The sequence below is a fragment of the Brachyistius frenatus genome, unplaced genomic scaffold (genome assembly GCF_029030835.1).
Source record: "Brachyistius frenatus isolate BFR_SWC_R1_liver_20210118 unplaced genomic scaffold, ASM2903083v1 Contig_52, whole genome shotgun sequence".
NCBI lineage: Eukaryota > Metazoa > Chordata > Actinopteri > Embiotocidae > Brachyistius > Brachyistius frenatus.
Window position 1 is genome coordinate 2,586,628 of NW_027210651.1, and position 21,179 is coordinate 2,607,806.

The 21,179-nt window shown below is 42.1% G+C and overlaps 1 protein-coding gene across 1 annotated transcript in view; it reads left to right on the forward strand.

Moving 5' to 3' along the window:
• The window catches only part of cachd1 (cache domain containing 1), an 86,772-nt gene that overhangs the window by 17,179 nt on the left and 48,414 nt on the right, over positions 1-21,179 (forward strand). The window contains 1 exon segment of the mRNA XM_069704782.1: positions 17,704-17,766. Coding sequence (XP_069560883.1) covers positions 17,704-17,766 — 63 coding nt within the window.

Sequence of the window (21,179 nt, forward strand, 5' to 3'; positions counted from 1 at the left end):
AGAGAACCCACGCAAGCACAGGGAGAACATGCAATCTCCGCACAGAAAGGCCCAGGACCGGATTCGAACCCAGAACCTTTTTTGCTGTGAGGTGACGGTGCTAACCACTGCACCACCGTGCCGCCCTATAAGACACGTCCTGTACATCCCTAGTCATGCACGGTGCCCAGAGATTTCTGTAAACGAAACAGTTGCGTTTACACTTTTCAAAGCGAAAACAAACACTATAACCTTTAACAATCTAAACATGAGATCTTAATTGTCTACAGCAAAATTCATAACTCTGGTAAAGCATTTACTACATAGTAAATATTAGTTAAAGAGTCCATGTAGCCTTTTTTTTTCTTTTTTTTTCTGAGGCCTTTGAGATTTATCTGTGGCCCACAATATTTCAGGATGCCGGTCAGCCTTTTCTCAGAAAATTAAGTCCCGTGGGTTGCTACAGTAAAAAAGAAACGGGAAACTCCATACTATATATATTTATATAGTATATCAATATATAAAATGGCATGCTGTCATATCAGAATGTGAATATTGTTTTGCTGTTTAATGAGGCGCCAAACCGAGCAGTTTGATTGACCGCCACAGCAGGACTGTCAAATGGGAGATTCCTCTTTTGAGGGGAGCTGTCATGTGTCTCCCGCATACATCATTAAAGAAGCACTCTCCCCCTCCTCACATTCACAACAGCAAAGCCACTCGTCATTTACATACCAGAAACTTGTGATTGTCCTTGGGGGACTCTCTCCCTCTCTTTCTCTGGCTCTCTGTTTTGAAAGCACTCGCGCTCCAGCTTCTTCAACACAGCAATGATCGACTCATGAATCTGAATAGGAGAGGTTTCCGATGTTTAGACAGCACAGGGAGAAAAAAAACCTGATGCATATGCAGCTGACATCCCCCACAGTTGACATGAAACACAGACACTGTGTGTGTGTGTGTGTGTGTGTGTGTGTGTGTGTGTGTGTGTGTGTGTGTGTGTATTAATGAATGCAAACTATATATATTCTCATATTCTTTTGCTCCTTGTAGAGTACCCGAACGTTGTGTTTCTGTGCTTTACTGTGTGAACCGTGTACTTAACAGTGTAATGTTTAACGAGGGAGAGAGAACGACACGGACGCTATAATCTGTGAATTCAAACCCAGCCTCTGTTCACCGCAGGCCTGCAGTTTGAGTGATGCTGCAGTTTGAGTGATGCTGAAACTTAGACTGATGCATCTGGTTCACTCTTTTTTTCCTCCCGCGTTGATGTGTGACAGCTGCAAACACCCTCAGAAAATAACCTGACCTTAGTAACCATCTTCTTTTTAATTATGTCACAAACAGTGGGCTTGACAATTACCATATCTGGGTTGTAGTGGGAAAACTGTCGAAACAGTCACACATGGAGATCTGCCAGTGGCTCAAGTTTCTCTTCATTCAGCTGGTTCAGGAGGCATTTCTTTAGTTATTTTGGAATAATAGGGGGGGGGGGCACATGCAGACTACATTTCTGATGAAAAATATAATACTGCACACTGTAACTTATATAAGAAAACATATTGCAGGAGACTTCAAACAAAAAGCTGCAGGGCAATTCATTGTCCTGTCAAAGACCTGAATAATGGCAGCAGGACTCGTTCACAACAGGTTTCTAAAGGCTGTTTTTAACTGGTAAGCTTTATCCAGCACGTACAGCAGCTGCTTAATTTTCTGTATTTATTAAATTCTCTTGATGTAAATCCAACAGCTGGATTGTTTTGCATTTAAAGTCCATCCGCTTAAGTTCTTGCCTCTGCCTGAGAAGATTGCACCTAATAATGTGCAGGAGTTATTCGATGTCATTTATTGCCTAACATCTAGAAAGCGTGGTCCTGGAAAATTAATTAGAGGAAATGAATCTGTTGGCAAAAGCAGAGCTGCAGTTAAAAGAGGAGACAAACTCGGAGCAGCAGACAGAAGGGACAGAAACATTGGAGTGAATTTACTTTAGCAGCACTGCTCAGTTGAGGTTGAAGCAGAAGGTTCTCCCAAAGTGTCGTCCGTGTTCTTGCTGTTGATTTGTGTTTCTAGCAAAAGCTCCACATGGGAGTTTGTCTTGCAATATTGTCTGAGCTTCACCTGAGCCAAAACCAACAGGTGCACATTTCTAATCTCTTTTGGTTTGCATTTCTTTTTTCCCCTCCGTCTTTGTCCCTCCTTGCGTTTGATCTCTCCAGAGGCCCTCAACCCCAAACACCAGCTCTCTCTTTTCTCAAACTGATAAGTCAGTTTATGAAAAGGTTCGGTCATCAGCTGTTTGATCATCATTTATTTCTTCCTCTTCCTCTTCCTACTTTGATCCTCTCTTCCTTTTTATATGTACTTCGCCTCAGTCTCTCCTCCTTGTCTACTTATAATATTTATATTTTCGTCTTGGGCTGCTTTGCTCTCTTCACAGTTTTCTGTGATTGGACAGAAAAAAGGAGATTTGTGTATTTGCGTGTATTTTACGCGTGTACTTTGGTATTGTGGTTTCCTGCTGCAAATGAGGGTCGCAACTCAAAAACGGTGCGCCTTTTGAATGCACTTGTGTGCAGCTGCAGAGCCGTGCCCATGTAGACAGGTCAGGTGTCAAACTAGAACGAAAAAGCTTTTTCAATGCGTGATGTCTCAAGCGGTTATTTGTTCCATCTTTATGTGTACGTCTATATGACGCTCCATAAATGTGCTTGTATGGATATTTCTGTAATTTAGCCAAGCATGGACTTATGTTTTCCTTCCTCACCACAGCTCCCAGGTTGCGTCCCCTTGGCACGCTGAAGAGCCAACTCAAATCCTGCATCCAGTTAATCACCTCATGACATAAAGATTAATGTTGTGCTGCGCTGTGTTACGCTATGGCAGGCATTACTCTGCGCAGTAACGACATTTTATATTAGTAATAGCATATTTGGAAAATTCCTTTTGCCATGTTGTCATTTATATGTTATGGTTGATACCTGTTGCCCTGATCATATGCCTGGGGAATGTGCTGCTTCCTGAATCTACCAGTAGGAGTTATAAGGCCCTACAAGCCCAAACACTTTGGACAGATGTGTGAACAGAAAACCCAACTTAACTCAAACCGTGTTGTTTTTGTTTTTGTCTGGTGCTGAAACAGGAAGGGAATAGGTGACATTTTATTAACAATTTTATTTGGGCTCGTACCAGAATTACCTGTAAAAAACAAACAAAAAAAACCCTGCTCTTCATCTGTCCTGTAAGAAAGAGCCTCTCTGACAAAAAGCATTTCTCCTCTCACAGCCCGAACATATTTCTTGGCCAGTCGGTGTGTTTTTCATAAAACGTGTGATGCGACAGGTGATGAAATGTGAGGAAATAAGAGTGTAAAAGCAGCGGCTGCACTGATTCAAACTATTTGGCTGTAATTTGTAAATGGTGCAAATTTCTGAAATGATACTCCCTTTACCCCGGATGTCAGTTTTGCATCCTGCATTGTCATGATGTGGCCAAGTTATATTGTTGTGGATGAATGAAGGGTATATTTTGTTCCAGTTTGTCCCAATCTCGTTTAAAGGAACAATGTGAATAAGCAATGGATTTGAGGAGGCATCTATTTGGTAGAGTGTAGTCATACTGAAACTGATCTTCACTCCTTTAACTCCAAATAAAATGGTAAATGAGTAGAGTTACCATTTTAGTTGGTGCATGTATGTCTATAAAACCAATGCAGATTAATACAATAGCTCTGCAATACATCCAAGGCTTAGCTTTGCTTAGTTTGTGTGGAAACAGTTTAATGGTCGTTTTGGTGGCTACAGGTGCTGTGTATTGAATTATACTGCATTATAGTTAGAAATGCTTCAAATATTTTGCTCTGCCATAAATAATATGAAACACCTGACAGTATAATGTGGCTGTACAGTTCAACATTGAAAATTTCCCATAAAGTCAATTCTTTCTTAATTTTTGACTGCTTTAAATTTAAGTTGGCACCCAATGAACTGGAAACTTACTTGCACCATGACACACTTTTACAAGGTAATTTTAGATTATTAGTGGCACCACAAGATCAAGCTTTGCAACTGTAGTTTCATACACAGAACTTCTAAACAATAGCGACCAATGGAATATTTACACTAGCAGTCTGCCTAGATGTGAGTAAAGTGTAATGTTGCATAGGATATTTGTTCCTGTTCGGTCAACTCATGACACCATGTTCAAATATCTGAGAGTTTTTGTGTATAGGCCACGCCAACAAGGGTCAGCAGGACTAGGCTGCATTAGTCTAGCTTGGCAGAGTCAAAACCAGTATCATATGTAGTTTAATCCTCTCTTCAGAGCGACCCCTGCTTCTATTAATCAGTGCGTGTAACTGCCCTAAGAGTACATGAATTAGAACAAAGCACCCTGTCTATGGAGAGACCTTATAACAGTGGCCAGACATGATCTCACATCGTGCTCAGAAACCTGAGACGAAGACCACCCCAGGAACATTCCCCCCCCCCCCCCCCACTGTCCTTTATTCTTCTTTATCTCTTTACCATCTCTCCTCTCCGTTCCTCTGCCTGCCTGCTTTCTTTCTGCTTCTCCCCCACATTCACCTGCTTCAAACACATTCAAGACCTTTCTATTACCTTTGTTGTTATCTGGTCATTATCCAATTTGATTCCTTTTATGGGTTATTCTAATCCCATTTATTTTTTTGTTAAAACAAGACTAAGGAATATTTAAGATAATACTGGTGCAAATTAAAAAAAACAAAAAACATTTTGTTATTATGGATACAATATTTTCTCTCCAATGTGACTTGTCTTCATGAATACTAATGTTTGAAAACTGCGAGTGATAGCCCTTACAGATGAGTCCACAGCAGAGGAATGTGAAGATAATCCAGGCTAGTTTGTGCAGACAGTGTTGACGCCCCATCTGAACATCCATTCAGTTGGCCAAGAGAAGGGTTTCCTCAGCCGGAAGCATATATCAAAGTTTGAACTTTATTGGTGTTGGGTGACGAGTCCTTTGCTCCTCACTTAAGTCTGTTTTTCTGTAACTTCCAGTTTATCAGTCTCAGCACTTTCACACACTCGTTCTGATCCTTTTGATATCTGTAAATCCTGCTAAAGGAGCCACTATGAAGTTTTGGCCCTGGCAGGGTGTACCACCAGAGTGTGACTGGGACATGTGGTGCCAGAGGCGGCTGGCAGGCTGGCGTTAGGCCCGAGGTGGCTGAAACGGCGTCCAGAGGTGAAGTGTTTTGGAGACGTTGCTTGGTTTCCACGGCTGAGCCCCCGGTTTGCTTCAGATGTGTCGTTTGTCATTCCACTCGGAGCTGTCGGCTGTGTAACGGGTCATCTTAAAGAGTTCATTTTTAGTTTGTGATAAAATCCAGCTGAAAAAGTATATCAGGCACAAAGCATGGAGTCAATATCATGCACGCACTTAAGGATATGAAATATTTTTCCCTCCCTCAGGTCTGTCATTAGTTTTAAGTGTCAGAAGAAGCAGCAAACATGAAATATTCACCTGAAAGTGTCAGTATCTTTGTCTTTTATTACAGGTATCTACTGAAAACACATCTAGATCTCAACTCACAGTTAAAAGAATGTATAAGACACTGCAGCCACACTAGACACTAGAGACTGCAGCAGAGGTTTTTATTTATTTATTTATTTTTCAAAACTTCAACACCCTGATCCCCATAGTAATTCACTTGCATTCTTGTCATGAAGTTGGTCATGTGAAATGAGCACCGTACTTAATTCAATTCCCAACTAATCGACCGTTTATTTACAAGATGTGCAAATCATTGACGACTTTTAGTGCATGGCTGCACAGTGCTCGCTGGTTTTAACTACAATCAGTCCTAGGCATGTTAAGTGAACACAAACTCCATCATTTATGGGCTGTTTGCCATGTAGAAACATTCAAAGCCCCTATAAAAATACAGAATTTTCTCATTGTGCATTCCTTTGTTGAACTAATTTGACCGCCGCATGTGAGGTTTTGTTTTCGTCCTCTTTCACTCCTAGATTTTTATCACCTTAATGGAGGCGCTCAGGTATGCAGCCTTGATCAGTCTTTGGAACATTTTCACATTGGCTCCACTTTAGCAGCAAGTTGTTATTCCTATAATGCACTGCAGGCCAGGCACTACTGCAAATACATAGTAGCCTATAAGTATAGCTGCTCTCAGGATTAAATCCAGAAAGTAAAGAAAGTCAGGCAGATGTCCTATTAGAGCCTTGTACAATTTATTCAGACAAATATAATTATAATTGTATTGGAATATTAGGAAGGTCACCATTAAGAATTTGTTTTTTGTGAAGTTTTATGTCCAATTAGTCAGACATGATTAGTATGTGGTTATTGTGGCCTGAGGCCTTGTTTTAATGACTCGATTGCCTGGACTTCAAAGACCTTGTGTGGTGGAAACCATAAGGTCATTACCTTGTGCCCAGTGCCTCTTACCACATGCACTTGACATATGCTCTTACAGGCACACCCCGCAGTTCATACTAAGAGGAGGAACCTGGATAATCAAGACAGATTTATGGTCTTTGAATGATCCGTTAGGATGCCGTCAGAGCGTTGAAACTCTGAGCCCTGTGTTTTTGTCAGAACTGTCATGAGGTGGTGTTTACCAGGACCCAAATGCAGGCTCACAGACTTGGGTATCGGTTCCAAAATACAGTCTTTATTCCAATCAACACAAAAACAAACAAACAAACCAAAAGGTGGCACCTATCGTGTCCACTTGCTTCCAGTCGGGAGGGCAACTCAACCAACAGATCCGGGGAGACACAGCTGGCAGGGCAGCCGGCAGACCAGCGGACAGGACCGCTGGAAGAAACGGAGTCAATAATCCTCCGAGTCGGCAGGGCAACTCCACCGACTGGTGACTTCGACAGGGAGCTCCGCAGGAGGAACAGAAGCCGGGGGAACGGGAACAGGACGGACGGAGAACAGATGGAGGACGGATGGGCGACTAACAAATGAACCGACAACCAGAGGAGTGCAGGGGCAGGGTACATTTAGTCCGGGGAGGTGATCAGGGAGATGCAGCACACTTGCAGGTGGTGATCAGGGGTGAGTGGCCACGGGAGGTGAGAAGAGGAGGACACAGAAAAAGCAGACAGGGGACTGAGGGGACACAGGAGGAGAGGTGATCGGGGGCAAAACGGAGGAAAACCGGACTCCTGACAAGAACCTGTAAGAGTTTTTGGAAGACTATCTGTCCGTTTGCCTGTTGTCCTGCGCTCTCATTTATGCTATGTGATGCTGAGCATCCATAACACTCGTGTCATCGTCACTTAACACCCAGTGACAGACAAAGAGGCAGAAACCTCATTCACTTCCATTACGCTGCTAGATTATGACTCTGGTTTGAGTCACAATGCTTCATTTTTGGACTGCAGCTCAGACAGTAAGTAAAGAAAGAAAGTAAAGTAAATTATGTCCAACAGGGCTCCACTACAGTCATGTTTACTGTTGATTCACTGCACTTTATTTCCTTAAATTGGCAACATTCAGATCTGACTGCAAAGCGGAACCTTTAACTTGCAACAGGATGAAAGAAAAGAAAAATAAAGACAACATAAAATGAAAGTACACATCTTTTTGAATACGGTCAAAGCTATTTGGTTGCATGACCAAAATAAACTGAAATGAGACCCATTCCACGAGCCCTCTATATGTTAAGTGTCTCTTCATCGGTAACTACCAGAGGCTCAATCCTACTAAATGTTTAGAGTCTGCATCTTTATTTATAGACATAACTTTTAGTAAACATCAAGCCTGGCTTTGGGATGTAAAAGTTTCTATCAAACTACGCTTCTGCTATCTTTCTTTCTTGTCTCCTTGCTGGTCTCATTTGACCCCACCCCACTTCTCCACACTTCTCTCATCCCCCTTTTTACTCCCTTCTCTTCTCCACCCTCCATTCCCTCCCTTTTTTTTTTTTCTCACATGTGGAAAGCATTATATCCTGTCTGGTGGAGAGGGAGAGCAAACATCCCAGGCCGAGACTGAGAGCCTCTCGGGGAGGCGTGGGGGGCGGTGGTGGTGGTGGTGGTGGTGGAGGAGGAGGAGGGGATTTTTGGATCTGCATGGTGGTGTCCCTCTCTCTCTCTCTCTCTTTCTCTCTCTCGGCCCTTACGCTGTTTGGACAAAAGGGGGTCTTGTTATTTCAGAACCACAGCAACCAGTAGCTGACAGGCTTCACCCTCCCACCGCATTGGTTGAATGAGGTGGAGGGAGATAAAGAAAGTCCAGTTAGAGTTCACCAAAGTACAGCCACTGGCTCATTTTGCACACCAGTACAATTCATATCTACATTTCTGTAGCATCTGTAAATGTGTGTTAAAACGACGTTACAGTAGGTAACATATGGTGGAGTCACAACGTTCCTTACTATCATATCAAGGCTTTTTCTTTTAAAATGCTGAAGGTACTGATCAGTATATTGTTGCCATTCGATGAATTAAATGAATACTGTTGAGGGGGTAAAAAAACAAAACAAGTTACTGTTCTTTTTTTTAAATGATATGAGTTGCTAGCAAGATGCCACATCATTCTGAGTGCTGACAGTTCATGAGAACTGGATTCAGGGTCTCTGGTGGAAAATGTTTGAAAACCATTGTTGTGCAATGCTTTTTTAAAGTTGCTCCACAATGAAAAGCCATCATACGTGGCTTAAGACTTGTCAGACGTTGAACAGGTTCCCAGTCTTCACTTTAAGTCCCCAAAGCCCGATTCTCTCGACAGCAGACTGAAACCACCACCACACCCTTACTGCTTGAATCCGGGTCTAATAAAGTGTACCTTTTTTCAGAAATTTCAAATAATTTGCAGATCTGGTATTTCTAGAGCAGGTATCCATTGATCACTTTGGACATATCAAAGTGGGGACATCAGGATTTAAAGTTACTTCTTTAAAGTCTGTGATTGCTTACACAAGATCCAAACTTTTCTGTCTCTGCTTAAACCATGATTGAACTCTAGCTCTAGCAGTTTGAGAGTGAGGTATGAAAGTGGAGGATTCACAATAGACATCAGGCCTAAATGTGTGATCATTCAGTTTTTCTATGGAGCACCCAGTGCCGTTTGGGGTTTAGTGTTTGCCTTAAAAAGCCCATTGAACTGTTTTATCCATTACAGCTTTCCCATGACAACCAAATTCTGTTTTTTTGAACATATAAAGGTTGGGAATCATTTCTGCATGTGGCAGCAATCATTTCAGTTTTTTTTCCAACTGCACATAGACATTCACAAACACACATATAGAAGAATACAAAGTGGAGCATAGTGAATGTGAAATAACTACGGTAAAGCCTTTGACTGGCAGGCTACACACAAACATGCACTCCCCACACTAGCGCAGTGTGTGGGCTGGGGCTTTGGAGCCATTGCCTCAAGTTGTCCGTTAGTTAGATTCAAGAAAATTAAATTGACCCTCCGAATGCAGCAGCAAGCAGTTGGCAGACACTGACGGCCAGTCATTTAATTAGCCAACCTGCTCCACAGGGTTGAAATAGAGACGCACTTAATTAGCAAGGGTTTGGTTTCTATATGGCCATTATAGTGACATTTTGAGATCCAGCTTTGACATGCCTCTTTCTACTCAACCCCTTCCTCTTTATCCCTTCTTTATTACTGTGCCATGGTCAAAACCTTGATGAGTTTGGATTCCTTTCATAGAAGCTTCAGCACACTTTGGAAAGCTGACAACAATTATTTGTCAGTTATTTGTATGCTAAGGAAGTGTCAGCATAGGTGAGATTTTTTGAATTCATGGTAGGACAAAATATTTTAGAGCCATGTTTTTCACCAAATCTATAGTTAACAATGAAGATATGTCGAAGTAACTTTTCCACGAAGGGACTGGCCAGTATCCCTCCCTAAGGTTCTCCCTGCGATTTCTGCATGAAGAAATTCTTCTCTCAGTTTTGGCACTTATGGTGCCCTGATTTTTATCCAGCGACAGAGAAATGCATTCAAAGAGTAAAGAAAACTTAAACCTTTGCCAGGCTCAACATCTGCTTTTGAAGTACAAGGCACTGAACTGATACTCTTCCATCGGCTGATGTTGGTGTCCTTCAATCCAGTTTTTATTCCCATCATATATGGATGGGATGGATTGTTTTTTGGCCACAGGTGCCGTGCAACAAGCTATTACCCCATTATTGACATGTTACCTTATGGCATTTACACATACAGCAAAAAAACAGCAACATTTGCATTTTTCTGAAGCTGTGTTTCTGTCTACTTGATGGACGTAAATGTAGTACTTTTCATTTTGGCTTTATTTTGGTCTCCACCGACGAGGGAAATATCTTGCTCTTTGGCTGCCACATGTCGCACTTTGGTCTCCAGCTTGATGCCAACTTTGTCTGATTGTTGTTTCACATTACTGGTAACACGGAGTAATAACCAGTAAAACCCCAAAGCTGCCACAAAACCAGAACATTGAGCTGAAAGTTGCTAAAATGCTCCATAGAGCTGAAGGGCATTGCAGAGTTAGTTTTTTTTTTCCACATTAAACAGTCATTTGAAGTATCTGTTATATAAGCAATTTAATTGCTGCAGCTTTGAAGCTCTTTTGAAGGTTCTCACTGGTGCTAAACTGCTGACTGGTTCAATCGTTTAAGCTTGAGGCCTGAACAGTGTTATCAGTCTCCTTTTGAAAAACTGTAACCTTACACTATTGCCACGTCCATTTTGTGTCACTCATTAAAAAGAGAATCAGAAGCCATGCTTTCATTTACTTGGCTTCTAACTGACCAGTAGTTGTGCTGCACAGTTATAATTGATAGGAAACACATTAAATACATCCTATAAAACATTTCTGTGTTTTTTAGGTAAGTGCACCAAGGTTATCCCCATAGAAAAATGAATAAATACAAATGGTTTTTTTCTCCTCCACTGTTCTGACCTGTGTATTCAGAGCTGTAAACAACAGGTGCAATTATTTCAGTCCTTTTTTGTTGTGTTGCGAAAATACAGCAACTGTGCTCCCTCTCTCGCCCTCAGTTTTCCCCTCCCAGGTGCCTGTTTCCTGTCTCTGCTTTGAAACGTTCAGAAAAAAAATTGAGATGAGAGGCGAGGTTGGGGATGAAGACATGGCAAGAGTCTAGGAAAAAAAAGAAAAGGAAAAACAACACACGCTTGCACATCAGAGGCCGAGCTCTAATGCCGCATCCTTGGCTTCCAGCCCTTTGTAGTGCAATGAGCGGAGAGTTGGCTGGGGGAGGGAGGGAGGGGGAGGAAAAGCCAAGGGGGGTGGGGGCTAAAGTACTGAAGGAAGGAGAGAGGCTGGGTTTTTATAGCAGCAGTATGGAAGAAGTAGCAGTTACTGTCCCTTGGACTTCAGACTTTCATCAGTCAGTTGCATGGAAACAAATCTCTCAGGGACATCAGCTCCAAAACATCTATAGCCTATAATGTGTGGATGTTCACCTTCATATGCAGTTCTCACAATGAGCAGCCGATGACACATGCATTAGGCCTGTACAGGTTTTCTAATGCATAGCCGTGGTGTGTGTTTGATTCACAGTTGACACATAGAGGCTTTGAATTTGGCTCCACCCGAGGGATGCTCCCCTTTTGCCCTCCAGTGCGTTCACAGATGATCATTGGACAACTGAAGCCTTGAAGACAGGATTAACGTGTGTGTGTGTGTGTGTGTGTGTGTGTGTGTGTGTGTGTGTGTGTGTGTGTGTGTGTGTGTGTGTGTGTGTGTGTGTGTGTGTGTGTGTGTGTGTGTGTGTGTGTGTGTGTGTAGGTGTGCGTGTGCAGGCTCTTTTCTCCAATTACAAATTAGTGTGCCTCACCGCTCCACTCTGGCCTTTGAAGATGGGCGAATTGCTAATAGGTGTATTCCCAATTCAGTCCAACCTCCCACTTCCTGTCTTGCTCTTTCCTATCTTCCTACCGCCATCTTCCCTCAGTCTGCTCCCTATTTCCCTTCAATTTCTCTCTTTGTTATTCTACATCTCTGTGCCTGTTTCTCCATTTGTTTCCCCTAAAAACCTACACGAGCGACTATGAGTGTCTCCATCCTGTGGCTGGTGTCTTCAGTCATCCGTCATCCATCTGGATTTTGTTCACTGCTCCACGGAGAACAAAAGAGTCACTTTAGAGGAGAAGAGGCTCTTGGGGTGGTTTATGGCATCCCCAAGAGAGCCTGACAGAAGAGCTGAAGTGGCAGGGCCCAATTAAATGGATGCTGTATACATAGAAGGTTTCCGTGGTTTAACTGTTGATATAAGCTGCTGTAACGGGGGTGCAAAAAGGACGGTGGAGGCAAAGAGGAGAAACAAAACGATAAAGGAAGGTTTGGTTTTGTCATAAGACTCAGCACCTTATCAGTATACGGTCTAATAGCATGTAGTTAAGTACTCTAAAACTGACAGGATTGCAAAGGTTTTCCTGTGACGTTTTAAGTCTAATTGGTCTTAATCCTCCTCTTTTCCCTCAACTGAGAGGATAGCAGGTTAAATTCTCAGGCTTATAAAAAGTTCAAATGATAAGTCATTCATTTCTCTGCATATCTCAACAACCAACCAACAAACAACCATATATATGGTATCTCAACACCAAAAAAATAAAATAATCCCCAGATTGAAAAACTAGTATTTACCTTTGTAACTCAGTTTGAGCTTCACTGAGGTTTAGCCATTCCTGCGACCCACTCGACTGTGGTCAGGATTAACCCCAAGGTGGATGGATTTAAAAACTGGCCTAATGAGACAAAAGGCTGGTGCTCTGTGATCAATGGACAGCAGTTTGAATGCATTTCTTGAGAGCTTAGTTGTCAGAAAGCTCCCTATTTAGAGCCAGGATCTTTTTAAGTGAGCATTTTATGGCGCTCCTTTTGACATTAAAGACTAAACGGATATTGGGCATTATTGAAGCTGGTTTGTTTATCTGTTCTCTTTATCAGTTAACCGAAAAGATTGCTACTGTTTGTGCACTTGACATGTTGATTTTATTCCACAGCTTCATAAATAAGGCCAAAGGTTCATAATATTGCAGTCTAAAATTTAGCGATGGTGATTCAGGACAATATGCTTGTTTCCCCACATATGTTGGAGTTTAGACAGATGGTTTTGTTTGCCAAGAATAGGAAAATATATACATTTTATGCACTTTATATGCCATTACAAACTATCTTAAGCTAAATCTGCTTTAACTAAATGTCACTGGTTCATGCCATGTATTTGTCCCATGGATGTAGCTTTCGGGTCTGAAAAGTGAGGAAACTACAGAAGTGCCTTAAAGTGCAATACCACGGAGGGCCACTAGGGTTCGGCTCCAAAAAGCTTCTAGGTCCATAAACTCGTATTCAACTTTTCTCATGAAATACAGTCACTTCTGGCTCCAAAATCGCAAGTTGGCCTCGATACCGAACTCGAAGCTTCAGAACAGCAGTTCATAGAACCACTGGGTGACGTCAAGGTTGGTTGCTGCTTGTCCCCATTAAACCTAACATTTAATGTGCAACAATACAATCATAAATATACAATGAAACACATTAGTAAAATTTCCTCCGTGCTTTCTGAAAAGGTTTTGTTTAACCTCCCGTTCGTGTGTTGGACATCAGTCGGACATCCTACACTTTCCGGTATTTATTTTCCCATAATGCCAAGCTTTACTCAGAAGAGGTAAGCAGGTGTATAGGGAAGTCTGAGGATGCCCGACACTATGTAGTTTTGTGTGTGCTTAGTGTTTGATTATGGGTCACGGGAGGCCACAGGCCCACGGTGGCCCCGGCAGCCCTCAGGCCTCTCAGGTTTCAGACCCGAGCATTCCTCCCCGGCTGCTCCATAGCTGTGAAAACCGCAAAGCAGCTCCAACAACAAACACTCAAGGCACTGGGGGAAAGACAGCTAACCTGTGTCTAATCAACAACAGGAGTTCTCGCTCACCTCAGGATTTGTTCCCAATTTTTCCAGATTGCTGGCTTAATGGAACAATGTAATCTCTCCCCCTTTTCAGTGCCTGTTTCTCCCCCCTTTATTCCTTCTCTTTTTTTTTTAGTGTAGTTTTAAGTTTTAAAAAGCACATGATTCCCACTAAGTAGTGGCAGCTCTGTTTGTGTGTGCTTGTTCGTGTTTATTTGACAGTTCGACATCTTAGAGCTGCTTTTTTTCCACTCCGAAGGGTGTGGAACAGTAGACTGTCTGGGCTTGGTTTTGCAAATAACTCAGTAGTGAAATATGCAGCTGTGTGTATGTGTGTGTGTAGTAATAACATAATGAAACTGTTTGTGTAGCACTGTTAGTCACGTGGCCTGTAAAATGAAATGAATATGAGCAAAAACTCTCAGTCATAACTTGGACTGCTCTCTCTATCGAGACAATCAGGATTAAAACTGAGCACTTAGTTAATTCTTTTTTTTTTTTAAAGACATTGTTTGTGTTTGCCAGCCTGTCTTTATTTGTCACATTAGACATAATTAGATTGGCAGAAATTTAATTTTAATCTACCAGAGTGTGAGCAGAAAGGACTAATTATGATCCCGAAGAGGGCATTGTGGAACGATTTCAGTGAACAGTAGCATCTGTTTGTTTGCGTCTGTCACTGCCTGACAATATATTTCTGTTTTTCCTTTTGTTCAATGAAGATATCTTTCAATTTGAGCCACAACAAGTAGTTGATTAATCAACGCGTTAAATCAAAAACGGTGTGCTCTTCATCCAATTGTGTATTAGTGCTGTCAATTAGAAAAAAAGTGAATATATTTGGTTTAGCCAAGCAAAATAAGACATTTTATGATGTCATTTAGGGTTCTAGGAAATTGTTAAATTGTGCATTTTCTGGTAAATTATGGACCAAATGAGTTATCAGTTAATTAAGAAAATATGTGGGAGATTAATAAAAACTGAATATAATTATTAATTGTAGTCCTCTTCAGTAAAGTGCCAGAATTGGGGGAAAAGTTGCATCATTTTTGTAACATGACAGGAAAATGCAGGTTCTTCTGATGTTCAGGGAGCTACAATGTCTTAAAGCTCACATTGGCCTGTAACTATGTGACACCAATAAAACCTTGTTTTGTCCCAAGATCTGTTGAAAAGTAGAAAGGTATCGCTTTGGCAGGTATCTCCAGGTTTGTTGTGTTGTTGTTGTCTGGTGCATTCTGGGTAATATGTGCCCTCTGGAATGTGCCTGACAAAAGGTGTGGACAGGCAGCAGGAAATGGTTGCAGGGTAGAAAACCAGGTCATTTAAGGCTTTATGTGCGGTGGGGCAGCATACAGTGAAACACCTGCCTACCTGCTCCCTCAACACAAACATTAGCTTTACTCTGTTTGTTGCTCCCACATAATAGGTTGCCTGTGTTTGAGAGGTCTGTGTGTGTAAGTGGGTATAAAAGAAAGAGAGAATATTCAGCTGATGGGACTCAAGAGACGTCTGAATAAACGTGTGTTTGAGCAGGTCCATATTACCGTGTTTTTCTGTGGCTCTCTGAGCGCTGAGGTCACACCAGGACTCACTTTCTCCATGCCTTAATGCACCCCCTCCACTTCCTATTCACTTAACAATGTAAATCAGGGACTATTAAAAAGTTTCGGGCAGTTAGGTGAACTGGGAAATTGAGCAGGAGCCTGTGATTGCACTTCAAGGAAGTCCATAAATGTTGTGTTATGGTGCACTTCCAGACTCGGAGAGATGACACATTTTCCCTGCCTACCAACAAACTGATGTAAATGACAGGACCAGGCTGTCTGAGTCTATTTTGGCAGATAGTCAGGTTTATCATTCTCTATGGACCACTAATAAAATGCCTCCAGATGCACTTCTACTACTCAGCAGTACTACTGATGTCTCTGCCTCACTCCTTGGATCAAAAATCTAAACATCACCTCTAACTTTGTTACATCTGATTAGTTTCATAATGTGTGTTATACCAGAGTATTGTGAATATATAACTTAATTTTATTTTTGAAACTATTTAACTTCATTCTGACTTTTGATTGTAAAAGCACAGCTGGACAAAAATAACATTAATGGCTTTCACCACATTCAGATGTGCCAGTGAGCCAAAATACACAACACCGTACGAGAGCCCCGGCACTGAAACACCTGAGTGGAGTGTGGCTATTACTTAGATAGTGTGCACATGTATGAATGAACGTCCGTTACATTTAAGCCCTTGAAAAACGAGTTCACACAATGCTGATGAAGCCTTTCAGTGCCAGGTAGATCTGTCTGTATTTCACAGTGTACAGTTTTTTTCAATTGGCGTCTGGAGTGACATTTCTGCACTGGCCGAATTAATTCATATTGAGCATGATCTCTGGACAGAGCATGAGCACCAGAGACTCCTTCCAACTGAGCTGTCTAAGGTCTGGTTATCCGCATGATAACCTGAATAGGTGTAAGGTAATTCTCCTCTAGACTTTCCAAATGTAATCGGACCAAATGGGTGAAACTGTGATCGTAAAACGAGTGGTATTGTGGCGGAGGTGTTATGACGCTTCGAACAATTTATCCACCATTTTACAGCCGCAGCAGTATTGATGGAGTCGTTTACAGCATAAGCCTACGATGTCAGCATGTTTTTGTAATTCCTCTCATTGGCAGAAAGGGCATACAAAAGGTGTGCACTGAAGGTTTAAGATTTACTTTCATGTTACTCCTTACTTGTTCAACAGCAAGACTGAATTACCTGCTTGAAGTCAGGATTTTGGTTATTGTGGGGACGTTTGTGAAAATTATACATTTCTGATTCCTTAGGGCGGCACGGTGGTGCAGTGGTTAGCACTGTCGCCTCACACCAAAAAGGTTCCGGGTTCGAATCCGGTCCTGGGCCTTTCTGTGCGGAGTTTGCATGTTCTCCCTGTGCTTGCCTGGGTTCTCTCCGGGTTCTCCGGCTTCCTCCCATCATCCAAAAAACATGCACCTCAGGTCAGGTTACCTGGTGCCGCGCTAGTGGCAGCCTGTTGCAGCAGCTCCCCCCTGAGAGCCCCCCTGCTGTAGCGAATAAATTTCCCCTCGGGGATTAATAGAGTATATAAAAATAAAATAAATAAAAAATTATTCAGAGAATATGATTCCTTTTTTTTTTTTTTTTTTACTTTTTTAAACTTTTTTTTTTTTTTACCTTGATTATCATGTAACGCATTACGGTATTCAATTTGATTGTTACGTTTAAACTCAAACAACACGCAAAATAAAGTCGCAATAAAATGCAGAATCGCATTTACAAAATTGTAACTTCACTGAGGAAATTAGTGATCAAAGAAGATGTTAATAAGAGGGGGATTTTGACCAAGAGTTTGGTGCCAAATTCTCTTTGTTTTGTTTTTTTGTTTTTTTACCTCTGACTGCTCTTTGTTCTGCACTCAAAGTTCAGTGCTCAGCCACAGTGGCAGCCTCATTAGAGTTGGCAGGCCTAATTACAAGTGTGACTGGATTCATTACGAATGTGAGGAGGTGGAGTCATGGCACGTGCATAAAAAGGTGTGGATGGTTGAACTATTCAGTAGCCATGTGGTAATGAAGCGTTAGTTTGCTAATTCACTCGGGGAAAGTTCTGAAATCACCCTCCTTTCCCAAATCTGAAAGACTTTTTGTAGATGTATTGAACCCAGCATGTTAATGACAAATGTTTCCTCTCGACAACACCTGAAATTATAATGTTTCCACAGACACTTCTTTAGGTGATGGTTTCCAGTCATTCGTTCCTCCTGATCTAACCTCACTGCTTCATTCTCTCTCTCTCTCTCTACAGAGGATTTTCAACTCGTTTGTGTATACCGAGAAGACATCAAACGGAGAGACAGAAGTGCAGCAGGTGAGTAACAAAGGCTTCTGCTGTCCTGTGTGTACGTGTGCGCGCCTACCTGTTTGTGCATGCATGTGCCTTGGACGCTGTCTGTCTGGTGTCATGTAGTGTTCAATTCAGCGGCACCGACACATGCACCAGCCATCAGAGGAAAAAGGGGGTTCATTAAAATTCTACAGTTGCTATCTCATTGGCTTTGAAGTTCTCTGTCTGTTTTTTTTTCTTCTCTCGTCTCTCTCCCTCCCTCTGCTCACAATATGAGCGCAAAGCTTCAGTCAGAGGGAATAAGAAGGCTCGAAGGAGAGATGAACAGACCACAGCCGGAAAATGCGAGATTTGTTTTAAATGGCCGCCAATGCACAAGTCAGTTACATGCGGCATTTTGGCCCTAGATTGAAGCCGGATCCTGTGTCAAGTCAAACATGCCTGTGTGTGCGCGCGTGTGTGTGTGTGTGTGTGTGTGTGTGTGTGTGTGTGTGTGTGTGTGTGTGTGTGTGTGTGTGTGTGTGTGTGTGTGTGTGTGTGTGTGTGTGTTTGCACCCCTGCGTCAAGTATCTTGGAAAAGTGACAGTAAACACCAGACTGATAAACAGCCACCAGCAAGAACAGACAGGTTGATGTTTGTTTGCATTTCTCCCGTGACCGTGTTTCTGTGTGTGCACTGGTGTATCCATCTGTGTCAGTGCATGCGTATTTCCGTGTGTGTGTGTGTGTGTGAAATTTATAGTATCTCTCACCTTGCAGATATTTATAATTCCAGCGACAGTTCAAATTGGCCTTGAAGCATTCCTCTGTTTGATGTTCTCCATAGACATGTTGTTGTCCAAAACATCTTGCAAACAGAAAGTGTTCAATCTGGTGTTTTCTTACTGAAGAGAATCAGTCATAACCCGTTATGCATTTCACACCAAAAGGATGTAGGTTTTTTCACAGAAATCCAAACTAAACAAAAACAAGTCTTTTCTTTGCAAACCAGCATCAGCTGTAGGAGTATTTTAATGAACACCAATCCCAGAGTAAAGTTGCTCATTTTGGGTCAGTGTTGCAGATATTTTATTTCCTTGGCCAGCTCAAAGAGTGCCCATGTATTTTAACCAGAAGCCTCTTGAGGCAGGCTCCAACTCATTGAGATGACAGCTTTGGTACAGTTGGCTCACTTGTTCTCTCTGGGCAGAGGGGCTGTGTCCCCGAGCCAAGGCGAGGCTCAATTAGGAGGGTATCTGCAGAGGACGTGAGAGCAGCCCCCAGCTTCTTCAACAAGTTTCTCCTCTGGAAATTCATTATTCAGAGAGACACGCAGACATCTGTCCCTCTCTAATGACACAGGCCCCCCTCTGTCTGCCTCTGTTTGTCTTTGAATCTGTCCTAGGAGTGTATTCTCCTTGTTTCACTCACTGTCAGAGTGGTAATCATTAATTTAAAACTGCTGGCTGCTATTACTGTTTTTATTCTGGACCAGCCGGATGTGCAGGACACTGCATTAACAAGAGACTCCATTGTTTAAACAGAGCAGTGGAGTGTTTTTATTGTTGCCTACATTGAGAACTTTGGAGTGTAGTTACGAACTGTCTTTAAATAGCCTACTTTGATCGATGAAGTATGCACTGACGGGCCCCAACGGCCAATACCATTAAGTTAATAATCTAAACTGAACTGTATCTCATTAGTTTTATAACGGTGTGTTAACTTCTAAGAGAAATATTGAAGCTCATTAGCTTCAACAGTGCAAATTATACATGATCTGAAAGTACTACACTTCAGCTTATTTATATTTTCAACAAGACTTTAAGCACCTGATGTCGTGGTTTGGTGTGACATGTAGCCAAATTCCAGAAGTTTAATATAAATCAGAAAAATCAGAAAATTACTTGTCACACAAATGCACACACAATTGAGCTTAAAAAAACTGGTTACCTAAGTACTTACCCACAGAGGATTTCCAGTGGTTTATACAGTTCAGTGTGCCACTCTGGCTTTCTGACAGTTACATCTGTCACTCTCAGCCCAGGTGGAGTCTCCTTCACATGGTGACATTTAGGAAATGGAAGTAAAAGGACAACCAGAAATGTTTTTTATTGAAGTCAAATATTAGATTTGGACTGTCCTCTCATTTTTTGAGTTCTCTACTGCTGACATTTTCTGGGCTTACTGCATGTGTTCCTACACTGAGTAGAACAAGTCAAGATAGTAACACCATTGATATTTAGACGATGGCAGCTCAGTTCTCTTTGGAGTTTATGATGTTGCCATACGAGTCCAAATTCATGTCAAATTTTTTGTTTTGTTGGCTTGTAAAAATAAATGGGTAGCAAACAATCCACAATCTCAGCTTGATATCAGATAATGTTATATGTTATGTAGGTTCAGTAATTAATGTAGTTGTGGGTTGGTCTTAGTTCTTTCCACAAGCTAATAATGTCAAATTATGATGTTCTCCTGTAATCTGCATCATGTTTCATATTTTCATTAAAAGACGTTTCCTTAGTTTATCAAATCATGCTGAATAGTTACGTCACCATCTCTACAGTGAACAAAGTCAGCAGTGTAAAAGCGAAGTAAACTTCTGACCGTCATTGGAAGCAACACGTCCGTTTTTCAGATCAGTGCAAATGCAGTAATTCAATAACAAAATAAGTCAATACAGGGAGAAGCAAAACATGCACGGTGCAGTTTCTACACCAGAGTACAAGAAAGCAGAGCAGACTGGTATCGCTCTTCTATGCATCAATGTATTCTATGTATTAACGTCATCTCTGCACTCCAAAGTAAGTCTTGGTCGTGCCATAAACTCTGCTGCCAGTGACTGTGGTTCAAGGTTGGCTGGCAAACCTTAAAACTTTCACACTAGACTTCAGAAAGCACCCGTGTTGCTCGGCCCAGTTCTGTGGCTGAAGAAGCCCTACTGGGTGCTGCAAACCCTCCAGACTGGTCCGATGGGTCCGTGTGTTTTGGAGAGTGTGGTTAATCTGCAGAGCACAGGTTGGTTTTGGCTGCTCTGTGGCAGACTGTAACCCTAAGCTTTAACTTGCAGTTAGAAGTTTCTGGTTTCTCTTAAGTCACTCTGTTAAAACTCCAGCCGTACTTTCGCTCTTCCTTTCCGTCCCTCCCCCAGCTATGGAAACACTCCCCAGCTGAACACTGGCCCATTTTTCCCTTTTTAATACAAAGTTTACCACAGCTAATTGCCACGCATGGACAGTAGTGTGTGTACAACATTTGTGTGTTTAACTTTAAAGTATGTCCCTGTGTGAGGGCGGACATGTTAGTGTCTTGGTGTGTACGTTCCATGTGGTGGAGTAGCCGTAATTGTGGGCTGTGCCTCAGGTCCCTGTTCAAACCCTAATAGGAATGGCGGCGGGCTGATTAGGTGTACCAGCGGTCAGTGGGTCGCGGTACATTTCCCTGTTCCTGGCTTCAATCAC